Below are 18,542 nucleotides of genomic sequence, written 5' to 3'. Positions count from 1 at the left end.
ACGATGGCTCAGGGGTAAGATAAACCACGCAAAAATAAATTCTTTGAAAATTGCTCGCTCTTTACGTAGGGCACCTAGGATGTTCCCGTTTGGTGAGCGTTCAAATGGAAGGGTGTTTGTACTGTGTGTAAAAGTCTGACAGTAGGCTATCTGTGATGGTTTACGGGAGGCGTACTGTGCCTTTAATATGGAAACTATGAAGCAAGAGCATTATATGTAAGGGACAGTTAGAATGGAATCCTTGAGCCTCTGTGGACTGAAGAAAATGAAGAGTTGGTTCTCTCACTGACAGTTATTGATAGCCTGCTCAATGAGGTAAACGAGGAAGCAGAGAAGGAGGAGAAGGCAACACTGTTCCTAAATGGACTGGACGATTCACTTGAATCTGAATCTGACTGAATCGGAGTCCTGTGAACTTGACTTTCTTGCTCCAAAAACATTGTGTGTGTGTGTGTGTTTGTGTGTGTGTGTGTGTGTGTTTGTGTGTTTGTGTGTTTGTTTATGTGTGTGTGTGTGTGTTTCAAAGAAAAAGTTTGCTGAGTTCTTTGCAATGACTTTTTCATGTTATTTCTATGAAGCTGAAATTGATTCATAAGACATTTGCATTTATGAGCAAACATTCTACACATACATGAAGAAACATTAGTTCTTAGATTGTCCTTCTTATGTTAATTTACCTTAAATATGAGCATTTTATGTAGGGAACAGTTAGAATAGATGTTTATACCTGAACATTTTGTTTTATTTTTTACATTTCAGTCTTGAGAAGAATATAATAATGTTGTAGTTCTATTAAAAGATGGACAAAGGAACTGTTTTGGTCGTCAATGTGATCACTTTTGTTATTTGATTTGAAAACAGTGAGAAGTTATAATGAATATTTGAAGAAAATAGTTTTTTGACATTTTCCTAAAATTTCACGATTAGGGGGTAGGGGAGAAATATCTCATCTGGTGTCGCAACAAATCCTCTCAGGAATTCCAAATGTGGCTTGAAATTATCCAAAGGCATTGTAGTTTCTAAAAAAATGAAACAGAAAACCCAAAGTTGTTGAAACCTTTTACTCATCAAAGTTGACAAGCTTTGTTCACTGTGAAAATGACGGTTTGAGCCTATCAAGCATCACTACAACATTAAACACTGTAATAGGTATTTTTTTTACAAGATTAATGATCAACTTAACTGTTTTGATTTAAAAAAAAAAGTGGTTCTCTGTTCATTCATTGTAGCTGTGCATTGTTGTGATTTCACAGAAAAATTTAGCGTTCGAGGGGGTACCCTTAAACAAAGGGGCATAAGTAGTAGTGGGAATGAGTTTTTTTGTGGCGAACTTGATAAAACGTGTTCAGTAGACCCCAATGAATATCTCTAGCCTACTGAAGCTGGATCCTGAGGGGGGTGCACGGTAGGCCTAGCTGGCTTAGAGCCTATATCTCTGTCTCTGTGTCTCTGTCTCTCTCTCTCTCTCTGTGGTTTAAACAAAACTTTATTCAATTTTAATCATGACAAGAACAATGCATGGATGATTACATACTCAAGCATATAATGCTTATTTTAAGCAATCATAGTAATTACAAAACAAAGGTTAGCATGAGGTTAGCTGTCTGTCTGTCTGTCTGTCTGTCTGTCTCTCTCTCTCTCTCTCTCTCTCTCTCTCTCTCTCTCTCTCTCAGCCAGTGTTTCATGGTGTTCTCGCTGTTGATCACGTGCTGCTCCTCTCTTCCCCAGGGAACCATGACGACACTACCGACCTTGACCGCGCTTGCCGTCTTCTCCCTGTGGACGCTGGCTTCCTTCCTCTGTCACAAGTCGGCCAAGCTGGCCATGGCACCCTACGTCACAGACATGACGTCGATCACCGCTGTCGTCATCCCGCTGGGCCTGACGCTGGTCCAGACGCTGTGTTGCTGCTCCACCGTCCAGCTGACGTCATTGAGAGGTCCGCTGTTCTACGTCATGGCGGCGTCCCACTTCCTGGTCACGTGGGCCACCAACACCAGCCTGGCCTTGACCTTCGCGTCCTCCGCCATGGCCATCAAGATGCTGGAGCCCGTGACGTCAGCCTTGCTGCAGCGCCTGGTGCTGAAGACGGCGATGGGGGCGGAGGGCGTGGTGGGCATGGTGGTGGTGGTGGTGGGCGCCATGCTGTACGTGGGCAACCCGCTGTCCAGCAGCCAGATCTCGCGCGCCGTGCTGATGGCGCTGCTGTCCAACGTCACGCTGGGCGTCCGCAACGTGGCCCTGAAGCTCAACCACGGAGACAGCCCCGGCAGAAGTCGGCTCCGTTCCCCGCGAGCCCTCGCCGCCTTCGCCGCTGCTACCGCGGGCCTCGTCCTGATCACGCGGATCTTCGTCGTCACTGACGCTGCAGTGGCTTCATCGCACGAGCCGCAGGACTATTTTCTCCTGCTTTCATTGGCTTCCGGGGTCTGTCACGTGACCTACTCCTACGTCTCGACCAATGTGGTGCTTCGTTACATGTCGGTGGTGAGCCACGCCATTTTGAACATCGTGAAGCGCGTGCTGGTTGTTGTGCTGCTGCACGTGGCAGGGCGGCGCTCGGCCTCCATGTGGAACTGGGCGGGGCTAGCGCTGTGCACTGTGGGACTGCTTATGTACAGCAAAGAGAAGATTAGGACGTCACCGGCTGTGGACACTTCCGTGACGTCAACACCTCATGACCTCGAAGGAAGCGTCAGTGAAACAGGTTGGTCTTTGTTCTTGGCTAGGGTATTAATAAGGCCCCCCAAAAAAATAGGCGTGGTTAAGGTAACATAGCCAAAAAAATTAGGGTAGGAAGGTAGGCAATCACTTTTTTTTTGGAAACTTTTTTTTCTATAATAATAATAATAATAAATGAGCATTTATATAGCGCAACATCATAACTTTACAATTATGCTCTTTGCGCTTGACACATTTAAAATTAAAACACAATTATACAAGCATTTACATCTACATTCATAGTCAACAACGCTTAATTAAAAGCATACACCATCACACATACATTACAAAAGATTCTTCCACTAACTAAGTAATAAAAAAACATGAATAAAATAGGTAGTAAAAAAACAAGGAAATACCAGCTGAATACCCTTAATCAAACAGAACATGTTATCAACAATGCTGAAAACAGTCCCAGATGTTTATATACATTATCACTAAAACAACAAATACACTACATGTAGCCTACTGATGGACTGAGAAAACAAAATCAGGGGTTGTATTTCTTGAAGAGGTGCGTTTTAAGTGCTCGTTTAAATGCTTGGGGTGACTGAGAGTGGCGGATGTGAAAGGGGAGAGAATTCCATTGTGTGGGTGCGCAGAAAGTAAAAGTGCGTTGTCCGTATGTTTTGGTTTTGGTGTGTGGAATGGTAAGGATGCGACAGTCAGAAGAGTACAAATTAAACCTACTTGACAGGGAAATAAGTGTGCGACTCGAGCGCTTTCGCTTTCATTGCGTTTTGTGCACTCGTTGGTTTTTTTTTTTTTTTTTTTTTTTGACAAATGTAATAAAAAGTTATGGGGTCGGCCCCTAAAAATAGGGTAGGTCGGGTTACCGTAACCACACCTATTTTTTTTCAGGCCTAATAATAATTGTCAGTAAGTACTGGTGTCACATGACTAATGTGAACCAGTTGACTGGCTAATGGCGATGCGCTAAAACTGTTAGCGCACTCTTGGAGTGCGCTAACTTTTCCACAGAGCGTATTCTTTTGCCCTTTGCCTAAGCGAGACTGTGCTCTCATCCTCAGAAGCTTACATTTTCACTTACAGATTCAAAATGATTGCATAGCATTCCTCATAATCTTCTGTATTCAAAAATATTATAAATATGTTATGTTTACTTTTAAACGTGCTCAGAATGAAAGAAAATAGGTTAAGTATTACTATATTCGCATGCTTCGCGGAGACGAGCGTGGCCCGTCTCGCTCTTCGATGAAGGTTAGCCGAGAATATATGAATGTACTCTCTACGATGACTGATGTTTGGTGTTGATCTTTTAGTTTGATAGACCACAGGGTCTGGCTCCATTAGAAGCCTAGAAAATGAGTTCCGTTGTCTCGAAAAGGGTACAATGATTTGACATCAAATTGTCTCATGACATGGTATGTTTATATAGTCAGAAACAAAAATGTTCTCACATTTAGTATTGCACATTCTCTGGAAAATTGCAACATAAGGGGGGGATAATCGCCCAGTGTCAGTCACAAACAGACAGTTTCCGAAATCAATTTTTATTCATTTTAAAATGTTTTTTTTTAACGGAAACCTTGTTTTTTTAGGGGGGCATGTGTTTAGAGTCACACCTCAAGAAGTTTCTTTCACACAAAAAATTTAAATCAACTTTAAGGGTGCAGTACTACCTGAAATTTTTACAAAAAATCTATTTTCCATTCCATAATGTGTTATTTTAATACAGAAATGCCTTAATATTGTCAAACATTTTGAATTTGTTGTGGTAATTAGTGCCAATTTCTACACAGTTGATGTGTCAATTTTGACATTCTCATTTTGACGCGTAAAAAAAGTTTGCGTTTTCCTGTGAACAATGTTTGTTTGTTAGCTTAACGCCCAGCCGACCACGAAGGGCCATTGAAAATGGGGTCAGTTTTTCGTCAGTGTCTACATTCTGAAAATGTATAGTGCAGTTCGCTGCCATGATGATATGTCCCGCGGAAACAAACACAGCTAAATTCTCATTGCTTGAAAAGCTTTTCACTGTGGACGATTTTCCATGGGGAATAATCGTGGCCTGCTTCGGCAGGGAGATAACTGCCTCTTTGCTAAATTAATTCATTAATAAAATCAGTAGTAGCGTATGCGCAGCTATTAGTGCGTGAACATGGATGAATTCTATTCTTTTAGTAGTTAGGTACCAGGTTCTGCAAAGTTCACATGGTACCCTTCTCCGTACAACCAGCTTGAACGATAGAGTTCTACGCCGTGTAGTCTATGATGGCTACAGATTGACTAAATGTTTGTATATGTATATCGCTTCACACGACTTGTTTACATGAAGTCAAGTTTTGACTAAATGTTTTATCAGAGACAGGGAATCGAGACGAGGGTGGTGGTGGTGGTGGTGGTGTGTGTGTGTGTGTGTGTGTGTGTGTGTGTGTGTGTGTGTGTGTGTGTGTAGACCGATTTAGAGAAAACTGCCAGACTGATCTTCATAAAACTTCACATGAAAATCCCTGGGTATAATATCCACACACCTTTTTTTCGATAAATGTCTTTGATAAATGTCTTATAACCGACTTTTAGTGTTGAGACGGCACTGTCACGCCCTCATTGTTTTAATTAATTTGTGTATGAAATTGATCAATTGAAATTTTGGTCAAGCAATATTCGGCGAAGCAATGACTTTGGTATTGCATTTCAGCGTGGAAGCTTACTAATTAATTAATGAGTTTGGACATTAAGGCGGTGCGTGGCACTAAAATTAAACTTGGAGAATACACGGAAGAACCTAGTTTTCTGGGTAGTTATTGAAGTGACTTATAAAACTGAATGAACAAATTGTGAAAATGATTGGCCACAGATTGCTGTTGCTATGGAAACAGCCGCCATATTGGATGTTTAGGAAACGGTTTTACACAAGAAATGCTTAATATTTGGCACAAAGATACACAAGACTTTTATCTACAATCATATAGAACGATTTTGTGACAAAAGACTACATTTTGTAATAAGGATTAATGAATTTTTAACCGCATATTCATTAACCCTTATTTCAAAATTGATAATAAATTCAACTGTAGTCTTTTGTCAAACAATCGTTCTATATGGTTGTAGATAAAAGTTTTGTGTATCTTTGTGCCAAATATTTAGCATTTCTGATGTATAATGTTGCTGTAAAACCGTTTCCTAGAAATCCAATATGGCGCTGTTTATACCATTTTCCATAGCGACGGCAATCCATGTCCTTTAGTTTTCGCAATTTTTTCATTTCTTTTTATAAGTCACTTCAATAACTACCCAGAAGACTAAGTTACTAAATGTATTTTCCAAATTTTATTTTGGTCATTTTGGTGCCGCTCATTGCCTTAACAGTCTAAAAATTTTGATTAAAATTAAAATACCAGCTATCGATCCAAAACCGATTTCATCTCATTCTTTATCATTTTCTGATTCAAAAAACATAATATAGATATGTTATGTTTGGATTAAAAACAGGTCAAAAAGTTCAAAGAATTCAGAAAAGAGCGCTTTCCTACTAAGCGCTGTACGCTAATGCGCTATGCTGGCTTGTCATTTCAAGCGAATGCGGGCCGCTACTTTTTGTACGTGAATGTCAGCGCATTTTTGTCTCGGTCGCGGATTATTATTGTTTTTATATATTTTTTTTTCGTGGAAGCGCCGAGTCTGGAACAGTTGGGGCACTGGAAGTCAGTTGTGGTCACTGCCGGCGTTAATTTCTTGCAGAAGCAAATTTCTGACAGCGGGTATCCTCAAAGTCGGAAGAGGCTTTATCTTATCTATGTATACCTAGCTAAATCAGTAACATTTTTAAAGAGGGCACAATACTCTTTCCCTTCTATCTGTTTTTGTGCTCATATTTTCCCCCGGCCCAGTTCATTTACATGTTCAAAGAGGGCATAGTATGTTTTCTTACCATATTCTTCGTGTTTTGTGAACGTATTGTGTTTTCCCCCGAGCCGCAGTTATGCGCATCGAGTTGTTTAATTTATTATTATTTCTGTATTTTTCCGCTTTCTGTTTGTCTTCTTTGTCTTCGTTTTTAACAAACATAAGCACGTCCGTGGACGGCATAATAATCTGTCATCATTTCACTGCTTTCAGATACGGCATAATAATCTGTCATCATTTCACTGCTGTCAGACACGACATAATAATCTGTCATCATTTCACTGCTGTCAGACACAACATAATAATCTGTCATCATTTTACTGCTGTCAGTGTCAGACACGGCATAATAATCTGTCATCATTTCACTGCTTTCAGACACGACATAATAATCTGTCATCATTTCACTGCTTTCAGACACGACATAATAATCTGTCATCATTTCACTGCTTTCAGACACGACATAATAATGTGTCATCATTTCACTGCTGTCAGACACGACATAATAATCTGTCATCATTTTACTGCTTTCAGACACGACATAATAATCTGTTATCATGTCACTGCTTTCAGACACGGCATAATAATGTGTCATCATTTCACTGCTTTCAGACACGGCATAGTAATTATGTCATCATGTCACTGCTTTCAAAAACGGAATAATAATGTGATATCATGTCACTGCTTTCAGACACGGCATAATAATATGTCATCATGTCACTGCTTTCAAACAGGGAATAATAATCTGTTATCATGTCACTGCTTGCAGACACGGAATAATAATCTGTTATCATGTCACTGCTTTCAGACACGGCATAATAATGTGTCATCATGTCACTGCTTTCAGACACGGCATAATAATGTATCATCATGTCACTGCTTTCAGACACGGCATAATAATGTGTCATCATTTCACTGCTTTCAGACACGGCCACCACTCCGGGCCGTCCTAAGGTCTACAGGGAGCGGGAAAGTCTTCTCGGCCGCCTACTCGTTCTCCTCGTCTTCGTCTTCGTCTTCGTCGTCTGTTTGACGCCAGAACAGCCGCTGGTGATGACACAGATGTCTAGATTCCAACTGATCCAGAAACCAAAAGAACTGCAAGAAGCGCCTCTTTTACGAAACAACCCGCAGGGATTCAAATCGACGCTTGGAAGAACAGAGTTCGTTTCACCAGTCTTGTGGTCTGATCCCAAGTTCCCGAACAAGTCCGAGACAAACTACGCGCAAAATCTCCGTTTCGGGCACGTGAACTGGACGGACGGGAAACCCCTGATTGCCGGACGCATAGTGTATCAGCCGGACCGCAAGACGGCCGAGGAGGTGGAGGAGTTTTTGTCCAGGGACAATTTACAGACCACGCCTTTCGACACGGACGGTTTGTCGCCTTACCTGACGACCACTCAGGAGGTGATAACCGAAACCAAGCGTCTCCACGACAAACTGTTCTCCGAGCTATTCCGAGGCAAGAAGTACGCAGTGGTCTTTGATCTGGCTTCGCACGAAAACAAAGGAGACGCCGCCATTACCATAGGGGAGCTGATTTTGCTGGAAAACATGGGTATCGAGATTCTCTTTTTCGTCAACTCCGAGGCCTGCAATGATAAGAACTTCCAGCACGCACTGAAACTGGCTCAGCAGCACAGCATGGACGAGGTGGTGGTGCTGATGCACGGGGGAGGCAACATCTTCGGCTACTCTCTCATCGACTGGTGCCGAGACAAAGCGCTGAAGCTGTTCCCAGGCTACAAGACCGTGCTTTTCTCGCAGAGCATCTACATGAACGCAAACCAGAATCATTTCAACTTTGCCTGGAAGAACTACTGCTGTAACCCGAACCTGACACTCCTGATGCGAGACCGTCTGTCTCTGCATATCGCGCGGCGACTCTTTGCCAACGGTACCCACATCGTGCTCACTCCCGACATGGCCATTCAGTTAGGTCACCTGACCCGCTTCGCCCCGCCCTACTATGACGTCATCTGGCAACGCCGAGGAGACAGAGAGAACCCACTGCTTGGGAAGGTTGTAGTTGTACTGTGTGTGTGTGTGTGTGTGTGTGTGTGTGGGTTTGTGTGTGTGTGTGTGGGGGGGGGTTGTGTGTGTGTGTGTTTGTGGGGGTGGTGTGTGTGTTTGTGTTTGTGTGTGTGTGGGGGGGAGGGGGGGGCTTTGCGTTTTCTATTTACATCGTTGTTGTCCTGAAATATGTGAAAACCGTTAATTTCAGTACTGAACTGACGCTGTCGTCTGCTACATTTACGCAGGACAGTCAATCGAATCAGTCGACTTCAAAATGCTGCATGGTCTAGCTCGAAATCTGTCAGAAAAACACTTCTGCTTTAAACCGCAGGGAATTTGAGGGTCAAGCACCATTTGGTAATGTTGAGACCATAAGCTAATACATGTCACCAACACGGAGCCGGGATAAGAAGAATCTTCTCAAATCGAAGGAAGGTGCACAGCCTCACTGTGGCATAGGCGCATGAATACGCTGCCTGGGTAACCCAAGAGTGCGCTAACAGTTTTCAGCACATTGCCAGTAGCCAATGGGCGGTTCTGGTGAGGTTATGGCCCCCTTTTTCTTTTGGCTGGTAACTGGCGCCACCTCGCGGCAAGATCACATGAGGAAGGTAAAAAACCTTGCATTGGTCCCAAATAGCATATCGGTTTGGTAACAGTTCGTGTGTAAGTCGTGCATTTTATACGGTAAACAGACAATGGTCGGTTCTGGTGAGGTTATGCCCCTTCTTTCTTTCGGCTGGTAACTGGCGCCACCTCGCGGCAAGATCACAGGAGTTGTCTCGCGTTATCACCCCAGAAGCGCTCATTAACTGTTTCACATCAGTCATGTGACACCAGTACTTACTGACAATTTCAATGATTTTCTTTCTCGTTTTTTGATCAGTTGTCTTAGTTTCCTGTTGTCTTTGTCGAACCGAAACATATAAATCTGAAAAAATAAATCCAAAAACAAAGAGACTGCCAACGTTCCAAAATTCAGAATAAAAAAGCAAGAAAGGTAGGTTGTTGAAACGTTTGTTATTGCCAAAACAATACATTCACAGATATTTCGACCCAACGGTCTTTTAAGTGAACAGACAAACACATATTCACACAAAACTTGTCTTGTTAGTTCTATCAGTTTACGTCCACTCGTCAGGAAGCCGAGCGAATGAAAAAACAAGTCGCGTAAGGCGAAATAACAACATTTAGTCAAGCTGTCGAACTCACAGAATGAAACTGAACGCACTGCTTTTTTCACCAAGACCGCATACTCGTAGATTCGTCAGTCCACCGCTCGTGGCAAAGGCAGTGAAATCGACAAGCCAGAATAGTGCGGTAATGGTCGCGCTGAGCAGGATAACACGCTTTTCTGTATCTCTATTCTTTTTAGCTTACTGAGTTTGTTTTTAATCCAAACATATCATATCTATATGTTTTTGGAATTAGGAACCGACAAGGAATAAGATGAAGTTGTTTTTAAATCGATTTCGGAAAATTAATTGTAATCATAATTTTCATATTTTTAATTTTCAGAGCTTGTTTGTAATCCAAATATAACATACTAGATGATTACCCGCTTCGACGGGTACCGGCTTCGCCGGGATGATCGCGAGACGGAGTATGAATACCCGGCTTCGCCGGGAAGAAGTAGAGCCGCCAGGTACCCGCGATTGACGCCACACGAAGGAAGGGAGATAAACGCGCAAAACACTGGAGAAGATAAGGAAGAGTAATACCCGGCTTCGCCGGGATGAAAGCGTTGTGGACAGTGACCTTCTAAAAATAGTAACGGGATTATGGATTGAGCGTTGTGGTCAGTGACCTTCTAAAAATAGTAACGGGAATATGGATTGACGCCACAGGAAGGAAGGGAGATAAACGCAAAACACTGGAGAAGATAAGGAAGAGTTACTGGGAATGGATCTGGGAAGATGAACCGAAAAACCAAACTCGGTTCAGCGCTGCGCGCTGAGAGCACGTGTTGAAAATTCTCATCGACCAGGTTGTGTCCGGGGTCTACCTGAATATGCCCACCAAATTTGAAGCAGATCCATCGAGAACTTTGGCCGTGCATCGCGAACACACAGACAAACAGACAGACACAAGCCGTATATATATATACATATATAGATAGATGTATATGTTTTTGGAATCAGAAAATGACGAAGAATAAGATGAAATTTTTTTGAATCGTTTAATAAGTAAATTGGGTTTTTTTATTTGCAAGTTTCCGATTTTTAATGACCAAGCTCATTCATTAGTTTTAAGGCCACCAAGCTGAAATGCAATACCAAAGTCCGGCCTTTGTCGAAGATTGCTTTGCCAAAATGTCAATCAATTTGATTAAAAAATGAGGGTGTGACAGTGCCGCCTCAACTTTTACAAAAAGCCGAATATGACGTCATCAAAGGTATTTATCGAAAAAGTGAAAAAAATTCCGGGGATATCATTCCCAGGAACTCTCATGTCAAATTTTATGAAGATCGGTCCAGTAGTTTAGTCTGAATCGCTCTACACACACACACACACACACACACACACACACACACACACACACACACACACACACACACACACACACACACACACACACACACTAACTCATAAACATGCACGCATATACATGATCCACATGCAACAACCAATAATGATGGCGTATGCTGTAGGGTAGATGTAAACAAATCCTGATCCCCATTTACACATCCAGCTATGATAAAGAAAATATCTCACATACGTCTTTTTGCTGCATTTAGAGTTTATTTGTCATGGTACAACACGTAATTAGGAGTTTGCAGGCCTGATTTATTTCGCTGCAACAGTACAAGAAGACGTTCTTCCCCGGTGATTCAGTCGCCCGGTGTGTCTGTCCGGAAATAAAGACAGAGTTATTTGGGAACACTTTTTAAAGTCAAATGTTTCAATCATCATCATCATCATCATCACCATCATCATCACCATCATCATCGATCATCATCACCATCATCATCATCATCATCACCATCATCATCATCATTATCAATAGTATCTTCGTCGTCGTCGTCGTATTACAGCCTCTTCTTGTTCTTCCTTAAAGTACCTCAACACAAACGGAGGTACCGCCAAAGAGGCCACATCACACAAAATAACGACCTCTTATCTGCCCTAGAACTGTGCAGTTTAATATTGTACATAATTCTTTGCGAGAAAATAAGGACAAGAATACACACACACACACACACACACACATGCTCACACACACACACACACACACATACACACATGCTCATACACACACACATACACACATGCTCATACACACACACATACACACACACACACACACACACACACACACACACACACACGTACAAACAAACACGCAAACAGACACACATATCACGGTCGTCTCCATTACCAATCTATATATAAAAACGTATAGTCAAAACTTGATAAATGTTAAACCAAAATATAGCTGCATTCTTCAATAACTTGGGATGCATTGTGCTGATAAAACATAGTTGTCTTGAAGCGCATGTGCCTCCTTCATTTGTTCTTTTGTTCTGTTTAGTGTGTTTGTTATTGTCTCTTCCTGGCGTGTTATGTTGTGGTTGTGTGTGTTTGTTATTGTCTCTTCCTAGCGTGTTATGTTGTGGTTGTGTGTTTGTTATTGTCTCTTCCTAGCGTGTTATGTTGTGGTTGTGTGTTTTGTTATTGTCTCTTCCTAGCGTGTTGTGTTGTGGTTGTGTGTTTGTTATTGTCTCTTCCTAGCGTGTTATGTTGTGGTTGTGTGTTTTGTTTTTATTCATCCAAAAACAGGTACACTGCTAACGTAGACTGCGTAAAATTCAGAATAAAAACACCAGAATTGTGTGGTTTAGGAACGTTTAGTTATTGACAAAACGTTTTTTGAAACGTTTTGTTTTGTTAATAATTACACGTTCAAATAATCTACAATTTTTTTTTTTATTAGTTTTTGTAATGCATGTCTGCAACACATTGTACTTACGTTCAGCCCAAGAGTCCTAGCAGACCGCCACCTCCGCCTCCATTGCCGCCTCCACCCAGCACGCCTGTCACACCGCCCAAAGCTCCGCCCCCTCCTCCACCTCCCCCTCCTCCTCCGGTCAGACCTGCGACATCACCAAGAGCGCCATTAACACCTCCACTGGACCATCACCACCATCACCACCTAAACCTCCTGTTAAACCTCCTAATGAACCACCGTTTTCCCCTCCCCCTAGAGCTCCTGTTACTGCTCCTAACGGACCACCATTTTCCCCGCCTCCTAGAGCACCTGATACTGCCCCTAACGGACCACCGTTTCCCCCGCCTCCTAGTACACCTGATACTGCCCCTAACGGACCACCGTTTCCCCCGCCCCCTAGAGCACCTGTGACTGCATCGAGTGGACTACTGCCATTTCCCCCGCCTCCAAGAGCTCCTGTGACTGCCCCTAACGGACCACCGTTTCCCCCTCCCCCTAGAGCACCTGTGACTGCCACTAACGGACCACCGTTTCCCCCTCCCCCTAGAGCACCTGTGACTGCCCCTAACGGACCACCGTTTCCCCCTCCCCCTAGAGCACCTGTGACTGCCCCTAACGGACCACCGTTTCCCCCTCCCCCTAGAGCACCTGTGACTGCTCCTAACGGACCACCGTTTCCCCCTCCCCCTAGAGCACCTGTGACTGCCCCTAACGGATCGCCGTTTCCCCCTCCCCCTAGAGCACCTGTGACTGCTCCTAACGGACCACCGTTTCCCCCTCCCCCTAGAGCACCTGTGACTGCCCCTAACGGACCACCGTTTCCCCCTCCCCCTAGAGCACCTGTGACTGCCCCTAACGGACCACCGTTTTCCCCTCCCCCTAGAGCACCTGTGACTGCATCGAGTGGACTACTGCCATTTCCCCCGCCTCCCAGAGCTCCTGTTACTGCCCCTAACAGACCACCGTTTTCCCCGCCCCCTAGGGCTCCTGTTACTGCATTAAGTGGACTACCGCCATTTTCCCCTAGAGAGCCTGTTACTGCTCATAACGGACCACCATTATTACCGCCCCCTAGTATACCTGTAACAGCTCCAAGTGGCCTACTACTGCCTACTCCCTCACCTCCCAAAACTCCTGTGACTGCCCCGAGTGGATTGCCTCCAATTTCTCCGCCCCCGAGAGCTCCAGTTACTGCCCCGAGTGGACTGCTTCCAGTTTCTCCACCCCCGAGAACTCCTGTGACTGCCCCGAGTGGACTGCCTCCAGTTTCTCCGCCCCCAAGAACTCCTGTGACTGCCCCGATTGGACTGCCTCCAGTTTCTCCGCCCCCGAGAACTCCCGTTACTGCACCGAGCGGACCACTGCCCCCTTCCCCACCTCCACCAGCTATATTAGTCACACCTCCGAGAGCTCCTGTGACGGCTCCCAGCGGACCGCCTCCTCCTCCTCCTCCAGCCAGGTTGGTGACTCCGCCCAATGCTCCTGTGACGGCTCCCAGTGGACCAGCCCCTCCTCCTCCTCCAGCCAGGTTGGTGACTCCGCCCAGCGCTCCAGTTAGAGCCCCCAGAGGACCTCCCCCACCACCGCCTAAGAGTCCGGTGAGAATAGCCAGAGGTCCACCAGCGCCTCCCCCGCCACCCCCGCCGCTCAAACCTCCCAGCAAGTTGCCCACGCCGTTGAGAGCCCCGCCCAGACCGTTGCCGATACCAGCCACGCCCTGGCCCACCCCGCCCAGAAGCTGTTCAACGCCTTCACCCAGACCTTCCAGAAGATCGCCGACGCCCTCAGTGACGTCTTCCACGGCGTCCATGAGGCCTTCGATCGTTGAAGACACACTGTCCAACACGTTGCCCACGCCGCTCAGAACGTCGCCCAAGCCTCCGAGAAGACCCAGGATTTTGCTGAGCGAGGAGACAAGGTCAAGGACTCCTGTCAAGCCGCCCAGAAGACCGCCTCCGCCTCCCCCGAGGAGACCGGTCACAGCGCCCAGCGGACCGCCACCACCGCCCAGGAGACCTCCCACTAGTCTGCGGTTACGCTCCACCTCTTCGTCGCGGTTTGCTGATACTGTTTTGGCCTGGAATGAACAGATCGTTTTTGTGAGGTTGTAGTGTGGCTTGGTCCGGTGATACGAGCGTATGAACGTTGGCTGTGATGGTTTACTGTGTGAGTGATAGTACGTTGTAGGTCTAAGAGTGAGTTGATGAGTGATCAACTAACTTACTAACTTACTGAGCACCTTGGTAAATGAATAAATGACTAAGTAACAAACTGACTAACTAACTGAGGCACGCATTTTCTCAATCACAAATTGACTCTAATCATACCTTGAATAACTGACTGACTGACTGACTGACTGACTGACTGACTGACTGACTGACTGACTGACTGACTGACTGACTGACTGACTGACTGACTGACTGACTGATTGACTGACTGACTGACTGACTGACTGACTGACTGACTGGGCCATCTGCTCACTATTTCTGTCCTGGTTCCAAGCCCGGTGTAACACGAAATTTTTACTCCACGAAAAATTTACTCCGGAGTAAAAATGTCGTACGAAATTCTTACTCCGAGTACACCTTTCGTACGAGAAAAGAACTCCCCAAGACACGAGAAAATTACTCCCTCCACGAAATTTTTACTCCCCATTTTTTTTACTTCCAGTAAAAAATCTCGTACGCGAAAATGGGATGCGGGCGAAGGGATAATGCCAATATGTGATCTCGCACAAATAAACGTGTCGCGCTACCCTCCCTCCACCCCTTCCACCACCAAGACTCACAGGGGACAGGGGAGTAAACATTTCGTACACCTGGCATGGGAAGTTAAATTGCTCGTGTTAGGGTGAAGTAATTTATTCGTTATTTATTCGTCAGGGGAGTAACATTTGTGTACGAAATGTTTACGAGGAACTCACCTGTCGTGGGGAGTAATTTTCTCGTGTAATGGGGGAGTACCTTTTTCGTAAAGGGAGTACCATTTTCGTACGAAATTTTTACTCCGGAGTAAAAATCTCGTGGGAGTAATAGTCACCTGGCTGGCTATAGTGGGAGGGTTACTTTTGGTGGTCACATTAGATATTATGTTTTTTGGAAAGTTCGTTTTATTTGCAGCCACAGTTCGGTAAACGACAAATGGCTAAACCCAACCACCTAAGAATGAGAAGCGTTTTTGTAACATGACCCATATTCTGCAAAAATGCAGCCATGACGCAGGGGGTAGGTTACAAAAAAACGTCATGTACCGCTTGACTGCATACGGATATAAGCAAATTATACCTTAAACGAAAGCTAAAGATTGTTGCCATCAGACAGCAAGTAAAATGCCTAATTCGTATACACAGTTTTATTTTTAACAACATCTGTATAACATGCGGACGACAAAACAGGAAATGCCATTTTCTCAATCGATATGTATAGCTAACTGAACGCCTGGTTGAAACCGCAATCAAAAACATCTTGAAAATTGTTTATTCTCACAGCTAGAATTATTTTACATCAACAATTGTTAATTTACCGAGGAAAACAACAGTCATATAAGATAAATAATGGATGATTCTGAATCAACTCCGAAAACCGAACCGGGTCGAAGCAAAAAAGAGTTTACACATACACAGGCTTGAAAAAGGATAATTTGGTTCAATATGTTAGATTTTTACCCATAACGTTAAAGATCAGCTCAATATAAAAGGAAAGTGATCATTGTAAAAGGATTTTGCTATCGCAAAATAATTCAACTTCCGGTTTTACCACATGGCGTCCATAATATTATCAATTTATTACATAGCGTGCATTTGTCAGAAATTATACTAAATGTTAGAAGCGATCTTAAAGTGAAAGTAACGTTTAATAAAAGTATGCGCATTTACTTATTGATTGATATATGACTAAAATAATGGACATGTAATTTAAACGTACAAAACGACATTTTGTACACTACCTCTCTAATAAAAACGCGACTATGACCGACCGATATGTATGTGTAAATTAGGTCATTGTTAGTGATGAAAACGGGTTTTCTTTAAAAGATAACACGCAAACTGTGAAGTTCAATGCCATAAATGATTTTAGTACGACTTCTTCAAAACAGGTCTGTTTTTCACTCCACCAGTTTCAGTTTTAATAAAATATATGTATAGCTGTCATTTTCAAAAAACCTTATCTGCAATTCACTTAACCAAATACACCACGAACCCAGAAGATATTAGAGTGAGACACTTCACAGTGAAATATGTTATGATTCCCCTTATTTCAAAATATATGCATTTTAATTGGCAGACACGATTCACGTCGTAGGTACGTGTCGTCTGGTGAGGCAACTGTTAGCATTTTTTGTCGTAAGAATTGACATTTTTAAACATAAATCATGGAAAAAAAACTAATTCTACAAAAAGTGCAGGTTTTCTTGGTATAGTCAGTTAAAGCATCTTAAAATTCAAGAAATTGTGCAATTACGTGTATGTATTTGAAATGGCAGACAATATTGAATGAAAGTGATTTTTGACTGATTGAAACCCTACCCCCACTAACAAAATGGGCCCTGAGATTAGGGGTGTTAGTTAAAGATGACTGAATAATGGCTATGCTTTTCCCCTAAAGTATTCAAAACCTAAACATATACATAGGCAAGATGTTCTACATTAACACAATTAACTTTTTAAACATATACATATGCTTAGTACACGATACTTCCGGTTTTTCTACCGGATGACTTATACATTTAGGAGGTAAACACCTTATCGTAGAAAAAGCTTTATTTTCAAAAAGTGCAAGTAATTATTAAAAATCATACATAATATTTATATATAGGAGTTAATTTTCCTTCGAAAGTCATTTGTTTCAAGTGGCAGACAATGTCAGTTGGAGAGTTACATGTACGTAAAGCGTATAACTGTTGTCTGTGATTAGTGCATTGTGGACACAATGGCACCATTTGATCCTAAATGCTAAACGATGTCGCGATCATACCACAGTTTTAGGATAATTTTACATCGCATCGATTACTAAATTGATGGTAGAATTTCACTGATAAATTCTATTTCCGGTAGCGTCAGTGCCGTTATCTTTTTCTTTTTGTAATAAGGTAATAACGAATGAACCCCGTGTCACACTCTTATGCTAGTCTTTAAATGACAATTCCAATTCTAGTAAGTTAAAAGGCATGTATTGCGCGTTACATACATTTATACCCCCCCCCCCCCCCCCAGGATTACAATGCAAGTAAACACATATAAAGAGATAGTAACGTTTTACATGGTTACACGTTCAGTAGTGAACGTAACGTGTGGTTTAACAAAATTACTTGCACATACAATAGTGAAGTCTGTCTGTGTGTCTTTGTTTGTGTGTTTGTCTATGTCTGTCTGTGTGTTCGTATGTTTGTCTCTCCCTCTGTCTGTCTATCAGTCTATCTATCTCTCTCTCTTTCTCTCTGTGTCTCTGTCTGTCTGTCTGTGTGTGTGTGTCTCTCTCTCTCTCTCTCTCTCTCTCTCTCTCTCTCTCTCTCTCTCTCTCTCTCTCTCTCTCTCTCTCTCTCTCTCTCTCTCTCTGCGAGGTAGGTGCACTTAAAGAGAAAGCAACACAGTAAGAAATGCATTTCTCTACCAAGAATGAAGTTTGTCTGTCTGTGTGTTTGTGTGCGTGTTTTTTTGGTTGCGTAAGTGTTTCTCTATAAGCATCTCTACGTCTTTGTTCGCGTACATAAGTGCGTGCGTGCATGTGTGGGTGTTTCTGTGTCGGTTTGTCTCACTGTGTGTATGTCTGTCATTTTGTCGGTATGTTTGTGTATGTGTCTTTGTGTGTGTGTGTGTGTGTGTGTGTGTGTGTGTGTGTGTGTGTGTGTGTGTGTGTGCGCGTGCGTGCGTGCGTGCGCGCGCGCGCGTGTGTGTGTGTGTGTATGCGTGCGTGCGTGTGTGTGTGCATGTGTGTGTGTGTGTAAGTGTGTGTGTGTGTGTGTGTGTGTGAGATTGCAATTATTCCTC

General features: G+C 43.4%; 2 protein-coding genes across 3 annotated transcripts in view; one reads left to right on the top strand and one right to left on the bottom strand.

Moving 5' to 3' along the window:
* The first annotated feature begins 1,799 nt into the window (after positions 1–1,799).
* On the top strand, positions 1,800–9,457 carry LOC138979491 (uncharacterized). The gene is made up of 3 exons (XM_070352202.1): positions 1,800–2,707; positions 7,514–8,657; positions 9,448–9,457. Exons 1-3 carry the CDS (start codon positions 1,825–1,827, stop codon positions 9,455–9,457), a joined length of 2,037 nt encoding a protein of 678 aa, XP_070208303.1. The 5' UTR covers positions 1,800–1,824.
* A 1,870-nt stretch (positions 9,458–11,327) lies between these two features.
* LOC138979922 (uncharacterized) overlaps positions 11,328–18,542 on the bottom strand; it is a 28,782-nt gene continuing 21,567 nt past the window's right edge. Inside the window, exons 3-5 of one of the 2 annotated variants that reach the window (XM_070352697.1) lie at positions 13,679–14,633; positions 12,578–12,701; positions 11,328–11,455 (exon numbers count right to left, since the gene is read on the bottom strand). In XM_070352697.1, the coding sequence (XP_070208798.1) occupies positions 12,580–12,701; positions 13,679–14,633 (1,077 nt within the window). In that variant the 3' untranslated portion in view covers positions 11,328–11,455; positions 12,578–12,579. The remainder of the gene's footprint in view (positions 11,456–12,577; positions 12,702–13,678; positions 14,634–18,542) is intronic. The other variant, XM_070352699.1, reaches the window with a different exon arrangement.

This window comes from Littorina saxatilis, linkage group LG11, assembly GCF_037325665.1.
Source record: "Littorina saxatilis isolate snail1 linkage group LG11, US_GU_Lsax_2.0, whole genome shotgun sequence".
Taxonomy (NCBI): domain Eukaryota; kingdom Metazoa; phylum Mollusca; class Gastropoda; order Littorinimorpha; family Littorinidae; genus Littorina; species Littorina saxatilis.
Note: the sequence above shows the minus strand (reverse complement) of the source record. Positions and strands in the feature narration are given on the sequence as shown.

Bases quoted from the DNA above. Each gene is read 5' to 3' on its own strand.
- LOC138979491 (XM_070352202.1), top strand. From the start codon at position 1,825: ATGGCACCCTACGTCACAGACATGACGTCGATCACCGCTGTCGTCATC. The intron at 2,708-7,513 runs GTTGGTCTTTGT...CACTGCTTTCAG, and splicing joins AGGAAGCGTCAGTGAAACAG to ACACGGCCACCACTCCGGGC.